Source organism: Suncus etruscus, chromosome 11 (genome assembly GCF_024139225.1).
Source record: "Suncus etruscus isolate mSunEtr1 chromosome 11, mSunEtr1.pri.cur, whole genome shotgun sequence".
NCBI lineage: Eukaryota > Metazoa > Chordata > Mammalia > Eulipotyphla > Soricidae > Suncus > Suncus etruscus.
Window position 1 is genome coordinate 94119582 of NC_064858.1, and position 18684 is coordinate 94138265.

Here is an 18684-nt window from a genome sequence, read left to right on the forward strand (position 1 = left end):
ACTTTTATTAATAATTTTGAGAGTGATTATAAACTAAGCTGGATAGTTCCCCTTTATATGCAGGAACTTTAAAATTGCTTGGTAATGGATGTTTATTTTCCTAGAGAAAACTACTTATATATAAATACATATGTATATACTGTATAAAGACATTGTCGTTTATCATGTTCATAATAGACTTTCAGGCATGCAATGATCCAACACCAATTCCCATCATTAGAGTTAAATCCCCTCTACCAAAGTCCCCAGGTTTCCCTTCAAGCCTACCTCTTTAACGGGCACACTTTTAAGTTTGGTGTTTTGTTTTTAAGCATGGTGTCATGCTTCCAGTGTTGTTGACTCTGTGGTTTTGATATGTAAAAACATCCCCACCTCTAATTAATACCTATGTTCCTAAGGTTTTTAAACCCTTCTCCTGTTACCTCTTCTTACTTTCCACGCAATTTCTTTTCCTGCCCTGTGGTTGTGTATTTTATTACATGAGTGGATTTCCTACAGTGTGTCAACCTAAAGATCATAAAGGGATCTCAGTGCAGAATTGGTCTTAATAATGCCTCAACGGTATGTGACAGGTCATGTAAAGGGGTTACTTACGCTCTGAACACAGGTCTCCTTGGTAATCTTTGGAACACTTGCACTTGTTTTTGCCAATGCATTTGCCACCATTCTGACATGGTTGGGAACATTTGCCTGAAAAAGTAAAGAAAGTGACTAAACATAAAAATCACATACAGAAAAAAAGAAACACATAGAGATCATTCATTTTTCAAAATAACACATTGAGAAAATAATGCTATAAGATGTTAGCAGTTTTCACTTATTCCAAGTCTTCCCTGACTTTTCTGCTATTTAAATTTCACTGTTGGAATCAACAGGCCAGTATTTTTACAGAGGATTCTGCATATCACCTAGAATTTGCGTATCATCTGTAATTTTTTAAAAACTAAATATAAACAACTGATTCATAATATATAAGATAATATATAAGATATGCCAAAGTTTAAGATTTTAACAACCCTTAAATGTTCTTTAATGTGAGTTCTGACTTTTGAATGGAAAATTTACCTAAAGCAAACTTACAACTGATTTTAAAAAAATTAAATCACCATGAGATAGATTTAAAAATAGTTAACTTCTGTCATATGTGGTTCTAACACCCATGCCTTCACCAGTGTTCATTCCCCCCATCATCCTCCCACCCCCCGTCTGCACCCCCAGACTGTAGGACAAACAAAATTCTATTGCATACTTTCTCTCTCTCTCTCTCTCTCTCATTTCTCTCTCTCTCTTTTTCTTTTAAGGCACTGTTATGTACTTATTCCCGAGGACATCAGACTAAGCTAAGGATTCCACAGAAAACTAAACTTGCACATAATTTATTCATTTGTAAGGCAAAACTATCAATCTTAAAAATCAAGATAAATGTATTGTGCTGTACATCTAGATAGTTCCAATTCTCCTCTTATTTGTTCACCAATGCATCTTTCACAATCAAGTCAGAATGATGTTTTCTGGGTATCAATTCTAATAGAAGCCAGAAAAAAATATAAATGATATCAGGATAAATTGCTCCTGCTCTTTCTTAATCATTGATTCAGAAAACAGACCTGGGGGATGGAAGGAATAAAACAAGGAAGACAGGAGAGGCAACATATAGTGTGTCTGTGAGTGAACATCAGGGAAATCAGACTCCATTTTGCAGGGTCCTGAGAGTACCACATGGATGGCACCTTCGAGATATCAGTAGAAGGAAGTGAGAAACATTCATTCCTTAGTCACATCATACAAGTCAAGAGTCACTCTATGGAAGAGCTTCCTTGAATTTCTGTTCTGTGGCGCTGAAGTAAATGTTGGGCTTTCTTTTTCTTGTTTTATGACTGGGAAGTCTTTGGGTGCAAAAGAAGAGAAAATAAGAGAAGTTTTGGACAGCAAAGTTGAGGTTAAGTCAGGCTCTTGCCTGTCTGTGCCAAACAGGTTGTTGTAGCAGTGGCTGAAGTAAAAAAAAAGCTACTAAGAAGAATCGATGAGGAAAGGCTTAATAACATACCTAATTGAGTTTTTTTTTTCTTAAAAATTATTTTAGATCCTAATAATCCATCTTTTTTTCCTTTGATCTCTGTTCCAAATGTATGTTGCTTTTTTATTTTATTTTATTTTATTTTGGATCATGGATTCAAAAGAAAGACCTTAAATGTAAAAATCATATAACTTTCTTCTTTTGCACTCCTGAGGGTTTACATTATCCCTCTGCAGTCTAGAATTTGCCACCCCAAAGCTAACCGCTCCCTCATTTAAGACCACACCCAGCAGTACTCAAGGCTTAGTCCTGTTTTTGTATTCAGGGGTCAATCCTGGCAGGGATCAGGAGCTCTTTGTGGTACTGGGAATGAATGCTAATTACTTGCATCCAAAGCAAGAACCCTACCTGCTTCAGAACCTCTCTAGTCCCAGGGCTGAATTTTCTGAAGTACAAAAAATAAGAGATTATTCATCCTAGGCTGAAATCACATCCTGTATCTGGGATTACAGTGTTCCAGAAAGAGCAGTTTGATTTGGGAAGTGGAGATGTTTAGACTTTAGTTATTATGGTTCTTTCTTTTCTTTTCTTTCTTTTTTTCTTTCTTTCTTAATTTTCTTTCTTCTTTCTTTCTTTTTTCTTTTTCTTTTTTCCTTTTTCTTTATTTTTTCTTTTCCTTCCTTCTTTCCTTTCATTTTCTTTCTTCTGTTTTTTCTTTCTTTTCTTCCTTCTTTCTGCCCATCTTTCTTTGTCTTCTCTTTTTCCTTTTCCTTTATTTTTTCTCTTTTTATTTCTTTCTCTTTTTCCTTCCTTCCTTCCCTTCATACTCCCCTCTCTCTCTTCTTTCCTTACCCTCGCAAATACAAAAAGAAATACAACTAGTATATATAAAAAATAAACACAATTTGTATTTAAAACCACCTTTATTTTGCTAAACTTTAATTTTTCTGGTCAAATAAAGCTTTGAAAGAAGTAACTTCTAGAGATTTTACTAGCAAGAACTATATTTTACATACATAAAATGAAATACATATGAAAATCATTTTGCTAAAAACACTTACTTCTCTTTTTATCTTAAAAGGATTTTCTTAGTATATAAACTGACCAAAGGAGCATTTAATCTTTTGGGAGACACTATAATACTGGAATCTTAGAGTCCCTCAAAAATCAGAAATGGCATTAGAAGCTTAGGAACTTTTTATACAGATGTGTTTAGAAACATATAAAATCAAAATTATACTTATAATAGAATTCTACTTTTTAGTTGAACATTAAAAGTCCAAAAAGTATTCTTTTTACTAGAGTTGGATATGAAAGAAAAGCATTTACTATTTGATCAAGAACTCTACTCTTACCCAATGAAACTTTCATTTGCATCAAATATTTGACCCCATCATATTAAACATGAATTTGAATCACATGATAATACTTTGAAAAGCTATCGGTTTTTTAAGCAAACAAGATGTGGGACTATAATTATATGGCAGAAAAGATAGAATCCTTATTGCAAAGTACTGGTGAGTTCAAATTTTCTCAAGTTATATGAGAGGTGAACATGGCAACCAGTAATAACACAGAGAATGATGAATGGGAAAAACCTTGTTCATTGACTACACTCATTGTTTTTGTTTTCTTGGCCACATAAAAGTGAGGATCTTTCAATTTACTGCAGCCAGAATGGAGGTATTGACAAAATAAAGACACTAAATTTTTTCAGTCCATCTCACTGAATTGTAGGATAACTTTGCATTCTGCTTCTCATAGGAAAAAAATTTTACAAAGGCTAATATTAGATTTCAACAATGGTCATGAATTATAGGTGATTACTATTTATCCAATATTCATTGTAAAATTATATATATACATATGTAAATATAGTTTTCAGTGCCAGAGATTGAATCCAGGTCTCATAATGCAAGGCATACACTTTACCATTGAGCCATATCTGTAGCCCCATCATAGTTTATAGAGGTTTTATAAAAATTCATCAAGTTGGGCCCGGAGAGATAGCACAGCGGCATTTGCCTTGCAAGCAGCCAATTCAGGACCAAAGGTGGTTGGTTTGAATCCCAGTGTCCCATATGGTCCCCCGTGCCTGCCAGGAGCTATTTCTGAGCAGACAGCCAGGAGTAACCCCTGAGCATCGCCGGGTGTGGCCCCAAAACAAAACAAAACAAAAAAAAATTCATCAAGTTATTCTAAATATCCCCCCTTTTTTGTGGTTTTTGGGTCACACCCGGCAGTGCTCAGATGTAATTCCTGGCTCCAGGCTCAGAAATTGTTCCTGGTAGGCACAGGGGACCAGATGGGACGCTGGGATTTGAACCGATGACCTCCTGCATGAAAGGCAAATGCCTTACCTCCATGCTATCTCTCTGGCCCCTCTAAATACCTTTATAATGCAGTATAAATAGCTTGTATATTCTTTAAGTTGAACAATTATTAAAGATGTTGAGAAAGCTATAAGTCTTAAAAAGCAAGATAAATATATTCTACCTTTATATATGTATAGTCCTGTTTTATTTGTTAGCCTATAGCATTACTAATAATCAACTCAGAATGAAGTATGGAAAGATAGTGGTTTTGTTAGGGCCAAAAGAAATAAAACTATAAAGAATAGTAGGACACACATTTAATGACAACAATAATAATGATGATGATGATGAAGATGATGATGATGATGATGATGATGATGATAAGTGCCAGCAACAATATGAAAAAGTTAGAATCCTTAGATTCTAATTTCTGGTGGGAATGTAAAGTGACACAGATGCTTTGGATAACAGTTTGGCCATTTCTCCAAATTCAACATAGCATTAACATATGGGCTAACAATTCCACTTCTAGTTATCTACCCAAGAAAACTTAAAGCATATGTTCATACAAAAATGTGTACACGAAAGCTGATAGAATTATTTGTAATAGTTCTAAAGTGGAAACAACTGAAAAGTCCATCAACTGATTAACAGATAGACAAAATGCAGCCATATACTAGAATACTAGTCAACAGTTAAAAGAAAGTATGAACATAGGCTATAACTTAAGTGAATCTTGAAAATACGTTAATTTAAAGATAAAAGATAACCGTATATTATTTGATTCTATTTGTAATGAAAGGCTGAAATTGGTGACTCTAAAGAGACAGGAAGAAGGATAGTGGTTTCTTGGCTTTTAAGGGAGAAGACCAGGCAAAGTGTGTGGTAATGAGGACATTTCTTTGGTGGAAGATGATGTCCTGCTCTGAAATTAGATAGAAATGATACTGCACAAGTTCAGAATAAATGGTAAATTGTATTATTTAAAATGACAAATTTTAAGACATGTGAATTATATTCCAATTTACAAATAAGAATACACAACTCAAATAATTGTGTCTAGCAGCACTTTTTAACCCAAGACCATTTCCATAGTTTCCAGGTAATGTGATTTCTGGACTAGAAATAGGAAATTCCGTTGAAAGATTTGAGGAAACTTGTAATATGGGCAGTTAGATGGGTTATTTTTGGAGGCACACCTGGTGGCGCTCAAAGGTTACTCCTGGCACTGTGCTCAGAAATGATTTCTGGTAGTCTCAGGGGACCATATGTGATGCCAAGGTCTAATCCGGATTGGTTGTATGCAAGGCAAATGCCCTAAACTGCTGTGCTATCACTCCGACCCAATCAGAAGTTTTTAAAGACCTTCATTTGGTATGCAGTTATGAGATGGGAGAAACCCCACAATGAAGAAAAGAAAATATAGTGTTTGTCCATGTCAAGGTTAGAAATCTCAAGAAATGAAAGGGTTCTCTTAGATGAAGGGAAATGAGGCCAGGAACAAAGATTTACAAACATGAGCTGCCTAAGTAAGTGAAGTTTGAGAGTAAGTAAGGGGAGAAAATTGAAGGGAGTTAGTCCAGAGATATCTTTATCAGGGCAGGGTAATTAATAAGAACAAAAACCACATCCTGACAATTAATTACATGTTCCATGGAAACTTCAGAGTCATTTCATTTGAACTCTATTAAAAAAAATGGTTACTTCATCTACTACTCATTAAAGTAAAAAAAACTCCACAAATAAATTAGAGGTCGAAAGTTAAAATAGGAAATCAGCACTCGACCTGGAACCATTTCGACTACAGAAACTAGAGTGATTTACAGAGATGGTACAGCTTGAAAAGCAAATGCCACTTCCAGCAAGGCAGGGCCACAGCATCCTCAGCAGAGGGACCCACAATCCTTTTGCCCTTCCCCAAGCAGAGTTCTGATGTTATCTGACCTGGATCAAAAAGCAATCTGTGAAGGGACTGGCTCATTTCTGAATTTACTAGTCAGGTTTCAGAGACTTATCCAAGGCAACAAGGCTGACAGATGGCAGAGCCAGCACAATTTGTTATCCTGTTCTCCAAACAAGTAGCTACCACATTCCACCATGAGCATTCATCTTACATTTTGGATTGAAGCATGAAAAACAAATATTGAAGACATAATAAGCGGTAAAATCAAGTTTGTAGAGTTCAACTGTTTTGTATGTATGTATGTGTGTAAAAAAAATACAGAAATACTCAGGATCCCACTGTCAATCAAGATACAAAACATTGGGGCCGGAGCAATAGTGCAGTGGTAGGGTGTTTGCCTTGCACGTGGCTGATCCAGGAGGAACCTCGGTTCGATCCCCAGCATCCCATATGATCTCCAAGCCAGGGGTGATTTTTGAGTGCATAGCCAGGAGCAACCTCAGAGCATCACAGGGTATGGCCCTCAAACCAAAACAAATTTTTAAAAAATTAAAAAGGTACATTTTCCACGTCCCTAAAAAGTTTCTTCATGACTCCACCCACTCACTATTCTGGTTTTTGCCTTTATCCATAAATGTTGTGGTTTTTAAACTTCCATAAAAATAGAATCCTATTATATATAATTTTTGAAGATTTAACTCCCTGACATAAATTAGTACTTACACAATTTGTGCTGTTATGTGTATTATTAGTTCATTCTTTTTTATTGATACACTCCCTTTGTTTTTCATTTTTGCATAATATTTTTTTGGATAGACTCCTAGACTCAGTTTAGTTTAGGAAATATGGCCATGATAGGCACAGAAATCTTTCTCTAGGCCTATAGGTGAGTAAAGAAATTTTAATTGCCCAATATTCTGTTCTAAATTCTAGGTGAAAGCTAGAGGCTCTGCATCATAAAAAGGAGTCAAAATCACTGAAAAGAAACCACCCAACATTCTGAGTAACCCAAACCCAAACCCAACTAAGTCTAAGAGTGTTTGTTGTGAGTCATTTGGAATGGTTGAAGTCACACTTTAATTCATCTTTATCCAAAATGAGTGTCAGCTGAGTTGACAAGAAAGAGGCTACTGGCTTAAATTAACCTTAAGATTTCTGTGAAATTATTTGTTCTCTTTGGATTTCAGGTTTTTACTGAAAACATGAAGGAATAATAGGAAGCTTCTAAGTTCCCCCCAAAACAAGACTTCAGAAGATTCCTACTCACTTATTTCACACTGTTCTCCTTCTAGTCCTGGAGGGCAAATACACTTCCCAGGGTAGAAACAGGTCCCTCCATTAAAACAGGTGGTTGAGCAGTTTGCTGTTTGGATAAATAGCAGATTTTGAATGAATAGCATAGGACAGTTTAAATCCAAAGCAAACACATTGCTTAAAGTGAGCATCTATTACTTGCCATTTACTTACCTTAGTAAAGTTAGACACTTTACACATATAAAAACTGTAATCCATTTTTATTAATCCAACACAAGATATCATCTATTAAATATATAATACCTAGTCAAGGGATTAATTTTTTTTTTTTTGCTTTTTGGGTCACACCCAGCAGCGCTCAGGAGTTACTCCTGGCTCTACGCTCAGAAATCACTCCTGGCAGGTTCAGGGGTCCATATGGGATGCCAGGATTCAAACCACCAACCTTCTGTATGCAAGGCAAATGCCTTACCTCCATGCTATCTCTCCGGCTCAAGGGATTAATATCTGAATTAAAAAGGTCACAGTTCATTAAAAACTATAACTTTATAAAATTATATATGACTTTAATTGATAATAACATTATACATTTAAGAAAATATCATTTAAGACAGAAGAAAAGAACGAGAAAACTTCTGTTGGAATAGATAAAAGGGAGAGAAGTCATAGGTATTAGAATCTAACAAAGGAAAACAGCGACATTTTTTTTAAAAAATAGCATAAATTAAGATTTAGCTTGTGTTGTATGAATTTATTTTGTGGCAAGCCACTCCCAGCATTGTTCAAGGGCCAGGTAGTGCTGGAGATCAAATTCAGGTCCCTGAATATATTAGGTATGTCCTGTTCTACTGCTTAAGCTACACTCCAGTTCCAGGAAAAAAAAAATTTGATAGACTCTTATGGCATTTGGAGAATAAGTCAATATGGTCAGGCAAAGACAGACTATGGGCACTGTGAGATCTCACTGGCAGCACCTTGTATAAAGAAATTATATATAGTATCAAAGAAATTCCATTAGCTGGACTACTTATGTAATAATCGTATCATTCAAGATTCATCCTAAAGTTTCTCTCTTGGTGCCAATTTCTGAAAGGAACTTCAACAATCACTCCAATAATCACCTAAAATAGTAGAAAAATATTAGAGATGGGGAGTACGGCCAATATCTAAAATGGACATGTTGGCTCATTCTCTGAAGAAGCAGAAGGGTAGGAACTTGGACTCTCAGCAATACCAGTTCTAAAGCCTACTTATTCATATCCCATCTCAAACAAGCCAAATTGGCTCTAGCTGAACAAAAACTGATTGTAAGTTTCCAGAAGGGAAATCCAAAAGTTTTAAGTATATGGTTTCTCTTTTTCTTTCCTGGTATAAAAGGAGTCTGACTGGAATTTTCTCTAAGATAATGCTTCTCTAATAATAAAGGATTGGGATTTTCTTGTTTGAAAACCATAAGTACTCCCCAGCTTAAGCCAATGCTATATTGGCTTTGTTGAAATGAAACTTCCTGGTACTGAAGAGAACAGCAGCACCAGGGCACAGAGTGAGAAGCAGTTCTCTTTGGACTTCCTTCTTGTTCCTGGCTACTGAATAACTAGGGCCAGACAGTCGTGTTTATGAGTGCGCCCTGTCTCCTAACTTGTCCCTATCTCCTCAGGGGAGAGAAAAGGAAGAGAAAGTGTTGGCATCAGTGCTTGCTTGGTTGATGCCCTTAGGCACCATCCTTTAATGATGCAGCCAATAAGTTCCATTGGGAACTTAACTGTAAGTTAGAGACTAGTACAAAGCTGGGTCAGAATTTGCTAATCTTATTGGCAAATTTTAACATGCTCATCAAGCTTCTATAATTGGGGGGGGGCACACCTAAAATTGCTTCTGAATCTACACTCACAAGAGTACTGGCAATACTTAGTGTACCAGGTTCCATGCCAGGTACTGAGCCCAGGCTAGCAGCATTCAAGACAAAGGCCCTACCCGCTGTCCCAGCCTCTAGTTTTTCTAATTCTTGTAGGCAGTAACAGAAAATTAGTCTGTGATACTAAGAATATGGGACAGATAGCCTAAAAGCCAATAAAAGTTCATTTTCACTGTTTTCGAAATACATAGTGTTAAAGTTAAGTTTATTGCCAGTAAATTAAATCATTTTTTCAGAATCTCTACAGTCCTTTCTGCATAACAATTGTGTTTTTGGATTTTGTAGCCCCATCTGGTGGTGTTCAGGGCCTACTCCTAGCATGATGCTTGGGGGAGGAGTTTCACTTCTAGCAGAGCTTAGGGGATCAAAGTACTACGGATTGAATCTGAATATCCTGCTTTTATTCTCTCCATTCTACTGTAGTCACACACATTACTCTTTATGTTTTCATATTTCCAATGAGACCAAATGGATTTGCATCAGATTCCCCCCAAAACTAAAGTCTGACAAGTAAGAAAATCTTTTATCTAAAAGGGAAAATAGTATAAACTATTTGATAAAATGGAATGCAGTTATAAATGTTTTTTTCAACATGTGGCCAGTGTTTATGGTACCACAGCCATAGAAACATTGCAACTGACAGTCCACTTTGCAAATCATGCCACTATAGCCCCCTCTACAGGATCAGGCCTCACACCTGATATCATAGAGGACAGCACCAGTTCTTAAACTTCTGTGAAGGTTTATTTTTCTTTTCTTTTCTTTTTTTTTTTTTTTTTTTTTGGTTTTTGGGCCACACACCAGGGGTTACTCCTGGCTATGCGCTCAGAAGTCGCTCCTGGCTTGGGGGACCATATGGGACATCGGGGGATCAAACCGCGGTCCATCCAAGGCTAGCGCAGGCAAGGCAGGCACCTTACCTCTAGTGCCACCGTCTGGCCCCGAAGGTTTATTTTTCAATGCATTTAAATCTGCTGTAAGAAATACTTGCGGTTGCAATAGCAGGAATTCTGAATGTCAAATTTAGACCAACAAAAATATTTTATTGTAAAAGAATTTTACCCTCTGCTGTTCATACTACCAGTGCTATTAATGCTTACTCTTAATACAAGTCTTACACACTATTTTATGCTTATGTTGTGGTTTTAAAAGATACCTTACAGAGACAAAGTGATAGTATGGTACAAAAGGTGTTTGCCTTGCACATGGGTAATCCACATTTAATTCCTGGCACTCTATATGGTCCCAAACCCTAACAGGAGTGATACTTGATTACAGAGCCAGAAGTAAGCTCTGAGCCTGCTCTGTGAGAGTGTGTGGCCCCAAACCCAATATAAATAACAAAATAAAGGGTCGTTTAAAAATTTAAAAGATGCTAATGTAATTTATCTTAAGTAGCAGAGGGGTGGGGACCAGGCACTGGCATCTTAAAGGTAAGAAAAATCTGGCCCAAAGATATCTGCCTATATTACACTCTAAGTGGAGGATCAGGGATGTGACAGGAAGCTTGGGTACAGTGTGGCACAAGAGAAGATCTCAGTGACTCTATAAACCTCACTGTACTTCTCTGGGATGGATAAAATTCTATCCATCTAAAGATTATTGAGCGAAATAAATAAAATCAAATAATTGTAAGTCACAAAGGAGCAAGCAACTATAAACTACTCTGGTCCAGATTAAGGAAGCTTTCTGTTTCAAAAAAGTTGCTGATGCCAATCATAACTGATGCTACTGTCTTACTAGAGACAGTAAAAAAAAAAGCAACACTCATTTTATTTCAAGGCAAATACACACATTTTAAAGTAGTGTTCCACTCATGTAATTAGAAATTTTGACACAAGGACAAGTTTATTAAATGCAGATATACTGCAGAAGTAATTTAATCCTTTTTTTTTTCCATGAAAGATGTCAAATGAGCAAAATAAACAAGTCCCTTGTAAGGACTCTGAACCATCCAATGTTAATAAAGGGCCAAATATGAATCCAACTTCTGACTAGGAGGGTGTAATGTTAAGAGAATAAAACGCTCTACCTCTTAGGGATATGATCTGTGAGCAGAATATCAAGCTGAGGTCTGGGGCAGAGGTGAACTTCTAAGTCAATGGGAAGCAGGTTATTTCATATCCTTCTTAGAGTCTCACCCATAAAATTGATTTAGAACATACCCAACCCACATGCGGCAGGGATAGCTAAGTGGTCACAAACTTTACTCTCTCCCCCGCCCCCCGATAAAGCTGTCAGTGGGAGACAGAGAATGATGTACATCTGACTCACATCTGGACAGGACCAGGAGATTAATTCCTACTACTGGAATCAAATGGAAGTTTTGTGGATCCTTTCTGAGTGGGGACTTTTTCCTTAGAGTTTATGCTATTCTCTCCTTCCCTGCTTGTTGACTGGCCTCAAAGAGCTCCAAACTCCAGAGGGAACCCCACTTAGATTCCTATGTCACTGTGGGAAGGTGAACCACAAGCCTATCTTGCCCAGGGACCAGGAATTTCAGCATTCTATGAGTGAAACAAAACCAACTACTGTGCTTTACCACCAATGTTATAGCAGCAGGACTGCCCCTAAGTGATGCACTCTATTTATAGAATTGTTACAAAAGCATAATGGCATGGTAAATAGATTTCATATTAAAAAGATCCTGGATTTTGCGAAAAGAAACTGGTACCTTTATCACAATTGACACCATAGAATCCAGGTGGGCAGATGCAGAAATTGGGAGTAATGCAGAGTCCACCATTCATACAGCGTGGTGTGCAAAGGGCTAGAAGGAAGACAGAAAACCTGGTTAAGACTAAACAGTGTGTCAGAGCAGAGTATCCTGAAAATATCACAGTTCAAGACAAGATTTTAAAAATCTGTGGCCCAAGCTACAGCACAGCGCTAGGGCATTTGCCTTGAATGCGGCTGACCCAGGATGGAGCTGGGTTTGATCCCCAGCATCCTATATGGTCCCCCAAGTCAGGAGTGAATTGTGAACACATAGCCTGGAGTAACCCCTGAATGCCATCAGGTGTACCCCCCCCCAAAAAAAAGATTTTAAAATTCTACAATTGACATTTTACTGACATTTTTTGGGTGTGATATCAATCAGGCTATTTTTATCCATTTTCAAAAAAAAAGAATGTTGGGCCTGTTCTATTTAAACAACTAATTTTATTTTTATCAGAATACTTATTTTAACTAAGATGATGTACTAGGACTAAAACTATTTTTTTTGCCCCATTTCCTTGATATTCTAATTCTTCTTGATGATGAAAAAGTATTGTTATTGCTTTGGTCAAATAATCGATTACTATTTAAGCATCTTGTAACTAATAAATATTTTCTTCTTTATCTTCTTTTCATATAAAATTATTTTTATTTGTTTTTGAGCCACAATTGGCAATGCTCAGGGATCACTCCTGAGCAGAGTTCAGAAGACTGTATGGGGTGCCAGGGATCTAAACCTGGTCAGCCATGTGCAAGACAAGCCTACCTGCCATAGCAGGTATTGCTCTGACTCAAATGCTATTGCTTTGGCTCAAATTTCCTAAAAATAATTTTATAAAAATGAGAGTACTGGGGGCTGGAGAGATAGTATGGAGATAGGGTGTTTGCTTTGCATACAGGACGGTGGTTTGAATCCCAGCATCCCATATGGTCCCCCAAGCCTGCCAGGAGCAAGTTCTGAGCATAGAGCACTGGTGGGTGTGACCAAAAAAAAAAAAGAAAGAAAAATGAGAGTACTTACTACATAGGTGATTTTCATCTTTTGCAAGTAGCAAGGGGCGGGGGAGTGGTATCAAATGTTTAATGCAAATATAGACTTAATTTTGTTGAAGTGCATACTTCCAAATCAATTAGAATTCTAACTTTTAAAATCCAATTTAAGTGGAGGAACACAATAAACTTTTCATAAGCTTATGCCAAAGTATAGTCTATATAATAGTGAATTTGGGGGCCGGAGTGATGGTGGAAGCGATAAGGCATCTGCCTTGTGCACGCTAGCCTAGGACAGACCACGGTTCAATCCCCCAGAGAGTCCTATATGATCCCTCAAGCCAGAAGTGATTTCTGAGCTCATAGCCAGGAGTAACCCCTGAGCATCACCTGGTGTGGCACCCCCCAAAAAAGCAAAAAAAGAGTGAATTTATTGGGGAGGGGTCTCACATAATGTAGCACTTGTGGCAAATTTTTCCATTCTCATCACCATATATTAGCTCTCCTGCCTAGAACTGCTGCTTTTCTGTGGCTTTTAGAGATTTCAATAATCCTTATAATGTGACCAGAAAAAATCATTTCAAGGGAAGTCTTGGAAACTCTGGTGAACTTCTGTGAGACACCTGTGCTAAATAGGGGCAAGTGAATGAAGCCAGTGTTCTGGGTTCTTTACCTTTCTCACAGTGTGGTCCATAGAACCCATCAGGACACTCACAAATACGTCTTTCATTACACAATCCTCCATTTCGGCATCCTCCTGGGCATTCAGCTTCACCAAGGAGAGACAAGATTTAAATGAAGAGAAAGAAGTTCACAGTTAATCCCTCTAACCTCAGTATATCGATTATTACCACTAATTAAACAATAATATTTCTACTTCAATTTTTTTCTTATACTAGTACTATACTACATTTTTTCCCAAAGCAATATTTTGCTTCTCCAGCCTAATCCCAAAAGTAGGGCCTCAGTGAAGAGAGCAAAATGAGCTTTATTATAACTCTCTCCCTCCCTATCAATCTTAAATTCATCTCTTTAAATTCACAGTGGGTTAGAATCTAGGTTATTTCCCTTTATGTTTACTTTCAGAGGGTAAAGTGACTATTATTCAGAGGACAGAATGCACCTGAGCTGAAATGTGTGTGGCCAATACTGCATGGAATTAGGGAAGGAAGCAAACTTTCATGCATAAGTGGGCATCCAGGGCTCTGTGCTGGGGTGTTTTGCCTAGTGGGGTTGCTGGCATGATGGTAACATCTGATCTTGTGTTGAACTCAATAACACGAAACTTCAGACCAGTATAACTCTGATAGATGGTAATTATTGGTAATGAGGAACCAGAGCAAGAAAAGGTGAAATTCATGACCACAGTTGAAAGATTTTTGGAGACTTCCAAAGACTGTATGTGTTGAAGGAAAAGAAGGTAAGAGCCAGAAAACAAGATATCATGAAGGGGTAGCATATATAGGGTCAAAGCAGAGAAAGTCTTACTAATATTATTGGAGCCTGGGTTTATCATTCTCTCACCATGCTGATAGGATTAGAATGGTTATAATCAAACATGAAATTATCTATCCATCTACGTATCTATTCTATCACTTTTAATGAGATCACAGATCACACTTGACGAAGACCAGATCTGGACAATTCTTGTTGGGGACTGACTTGTTTGAGGACATTTTGCTGTTCTCTCTGCCATAGCCCAGCTTTTCACCTAAAAGCAATATGCAGTCTTGCTGTAAATTTCTGAGCTAAGAGAAAAGAATGTAGCTGCAGGACTTAATTTAGCTATAAGCCCGGAGGAGAGAAAAAACTGCCTGGTCCAGTTATCAGAAACTAGGCCCCATTCCTTAAGACCACATTCCGGAGTAATTTAGGCTGTTATCAATAAGTATATGCTATATTGTCTGTTCAAGATCACTAGGCAAGCACATATTGCACCATTTCCTGATAGTCAAGCAATTAGGAATGCAGCTAGAAGGACACTAGAAGTTTCCATTGAAACAGCACGTTCAGTATAGCTTAAAGGTCATCCAGCCCTAGCCCACTGCCCACTTCCTTATGAGCCTTCGCGCCAAAAGTATGATTGACAACACCTTGTACTGCCCCCTTCTCCTTCACTATAAAAGAAGGGGTTACACCTCAATAAATGTCTTTGAGCAGTGAAAAAAAAAAAAAAAAAAAATCATTTAAGTTCAGTTTAAAGGCTTTTTGAACAATTGGCTATCATTAATTATAAGATTTTTTAAAAGTGCTAAAGTCTGGCAAAAGTCAGAAGGCATTTCTGTGGCATTCAAAAATAATCATTTTACCTCCTGCCAAGTTGTTTTCTTATAGACCTCCTACAGCTTCCTGCAGTCCTATCTTCACCCACTGCTAGCCCACCATTCCTACCGGACCTGTTTCTAACTGACTCTGCCTAAAGGAAATGCTGAATGGTACTCTGCCTGGCTGCCACCAACCACCCCCTTCGAACCAAGGCTTCATTAATTTGTTTGCTCCACTTCACTCCCTTGCAAGACAATGGCAACACCTCTGGTTCCTTCCCTTCCCCTTTTATGGTGCCGCATACATAGCCAAACCCCTCCCACGCATCCCCTAACCCATCCTGGAAGTAGCCCTTTGTGCCCTCACCATGGGTGCTAAGGAAGAGTGAGCCACCCCCAATCAATTTTGCCACAACCTGGCCCATTCACCCATTCCCCAGGACACACTGGCTATGTCAGCTCAACCTCTCCCATGCCCTGAGCTCTTCAGGACTCTGCCGGCTTCCCCACCCTTCCAGCCCATGCTGTCCTCGGGACCCCCCCTCCTCTTCTCAGCTCATCCTTGTCATGATCAACGCTTCCGCCCTCCGCCCAGATGCAAACGCCTTCGGTACCTGCTATTCACCCACCTCAAACCTCATCCTACAGCTGGTCAACGCCTCCACCATCACCGACCCTGCCTGCTTTGGCAACCTCCTGCCTGTCTCTAACCCCTTCGCTCTGCGATCCAGCCCCAAGCCTCACTTCAGCATCACCTTGTAACAGGTGGTAAAACTTGAACTTTGCCTTTTGGTACCCAATATAATTCCCCCTATTGAAAATTGTAATCAAATTCTTGTCATTAATTCCTCCTTTCAGTTCATAATTGCCCCCAATTTAACGTTTCTTGCCTGTTTTACTGGTTTATCTCCCCACATTGTTTCACATTTGTTTTTTCAGTCCTAAAACTACTGTGTTTTCATTGTTTTAATGCCTAACTTACCTGTCAAACCTGCTCTCACCCTAGCCTTAATCATAGGCCTGGGTGCTACCGCTGTAAGCACAATAATTTATTCATTGGTTCATACTCTAAAATCTGTCAATGCCTTAAGTATAACTGTTGTTAATAATGTTTACAAACTTAAACTAAGTTTACAACATTTAAAGCACATTGTTAAATCCCTAGCAAAGATAGTGCAGCAAAACCACCATGCCTTAATTTGGTTTCCTTTTTTTTTTGAAGAAAGGGGGAGTCTGTGTAGCCCTTAAGGAACAATGTTGTATTTTTAAAGACAAAACAGGTTTAGTTAGAGATAGCGTTCAACATATTGGTGATGGTATAAAAGATTTTGAAAAACATTTCGATGAAGAACAAGGTTGGTACCAGGATTGGTTTTTCTCTTCCCCTTGGCTCCACACAATCTTGTCCACTATTTTGGGCCCTCTTATTAGCCTCATGCTGCTCTTTTCTCTTGGCCCATGGATTTTCCGCAAAATTACTGCCTTTATTAATAACCAGGTAGATGAAAAGGCAAAAACCTCTATTCAGGTTAACTACCAGCGTCTAACCCCGCGTGACTCCTGTGAAAACTTGGCTTTAGTCACCAAGCCGCCTTTCCAGCCACTAAGTTTCCAGGAGATAGAGCGCATAGCTAACAGACGGAGCTCGCTCCGGCACTTGTGCTCTTGGCTGTGGAGACACCTACGACGGGATTAGCAAGGTCCCAGTTAGGGCACGGCCCTAAAAGGCTACAACGTATAATTCGGATCTCTGCGCACACCCACGGCGTTTGTAGCCACCTTTTAAATGCGGCTTTGGCCGTGTCCGACCTGGTCAAACCTTGTATGCCTAAGACACGGTTCTTCCACCCGCTCACGACTTTCCTTCTTTTATTAGAAGAGAAAGGGGGAGATGTTGGGGACTGACTTGTTTGAGGACATTTTGCTGTTCTCTCTGCCATAGCCCAGCTTTTCACCTAAAAGCAATATGCAGTCTTGCTGTAAATTTCTGAGCTAAGAGAAAAGAATGTAGCTGCAGGACTTAATTTAGCTATAAGCCCGGAGGAGAGAAAAAACTGCCTGGTCCAGTTATCAGAAACTAGGCCCCATTCCTTAAGACCACATTCCGGAGTAATTTAGGCTGTTATCAATAAGTATATGCTATATTGTCTGTTCAAGATCACTAGGCAAGCACATATTGCACCATTTCCTGATAGTCAAGCAATTAGGAATGCAGCTAGAAGGACACTAGAAGTTTCCATTGAAACAGCACGTTCAGTATAGCTTAAAGGTCATCCAGCCCTAGCCCACTGCCCACTTCCTTATGAGCCTTCGCGCCAAAAGTATGATTGACAACACCTTGTACTGCCCCCTTCTCCTTCACTATAAAAGAAGGGGTTACACCTCAATAAATGTCTTTGAGCAGTGAGACGCTGCCTTGGATCTTTTATTATTAACCTCTCTCAGATTTTTTACAGGTGTGGTTGTTCTTCTACTCAGCAAAATAGGAGTGCAGTCGTCTGAGAAGCCTTCCCAGCTAATTCCTGCTGGCCGGGCCCCCCTGGGGGGCTTCAGGACCCTGCAAATTCTAAAGCTCTTTTTTAATTCTTCATCGCTGATTACCTTGTTGGCATGTTTTAAAGAAGATGGCGTTTTGAGGTGTCTGCAGGATGGTGTTCCCTTCAGCATTCATTACAATCACATTCACTTCAAATGCTGCCACTCCATCTTGTTTTCCAAGACAAGGGAAACCAACTTGAACAACTGACCAAAGAAACAATAAACAAAAAAACAAGAAAGTTCAGAGAAACACTTCACTTTATTAAGTCTTGTATCAAAGAAATCTTGATCAGAGATAAAAAGCAAAACTTCACAGTTCATTGTTTGAGGTTTTTTTTAAGTCCACTGGAAATATGACTTAGTTTTTTGTTCATCTAAGCATTCTGCACAGTATTTGAAAATCGTGCTGGATACAGGAAAAAAAGAATGACCCTCAGTAAACAGTTAATTAGCTAACGTTTTTCTTAGGCTATTCGTTAATTTGTTTGTTTGTTTTTGCACCATACTCAATGATGCTCGGGGTAACTCCTGGCTTTGCACTCAGAAATCACTCCTGGTAGGCTCCAAGACCATATGAGTTGCCGAGATCGAACCTGGGTTGGCTACATGCAAAGCAAATACCCTACCAGTTGTGCTATTGCTTGGCCCCACTATTTGTTAATAATAAGATTTGTTCACATCTTTGAGATCTAGAAGGGTTTGCATGATAAAGTAATCTCATTGTATTTAATGCCATGGGCTCTTAAGAAAAGTCAATTCTGGTTTTGTTT

The 18684-nt window shown here is 38.4% G+C and overlaps 1 protein-coding gene across 1 annotated transcript in view; it reads right to left on the bottom strand.

Annotated features, from left to right (window-relative positions):
• Window positions 1–18684, bottom strand: part of WIF1 (WNT inhibitory factor 1) — a 92432-nt gene that overhangs the window by 5407 nt on the left and 68341 nt on the right. The window contains exons 4-8 of the mRNA XM_049782768.1: window positions 17978–18118; window positions 13786–13881; window positions 12079–12174; window positions 7503–7598; window positions 595–690 (exon numbers count right to left, since the gene is read on the bottom strand). Of these exons, the coding sequence (XP_049638725.1) occupies window positions 595–690; window positions 7503–7598; window positions 12079–12174; window positions 13786–13881; window positions 17978–18118 (525 nt within the window). The remainder of the gene's footprint in view (window positions 1–594; window positions 691–7502; window positions 7599–12078; window positions 12175–13785; window positions 13882–17977; window positions 18119–18684) is intronic.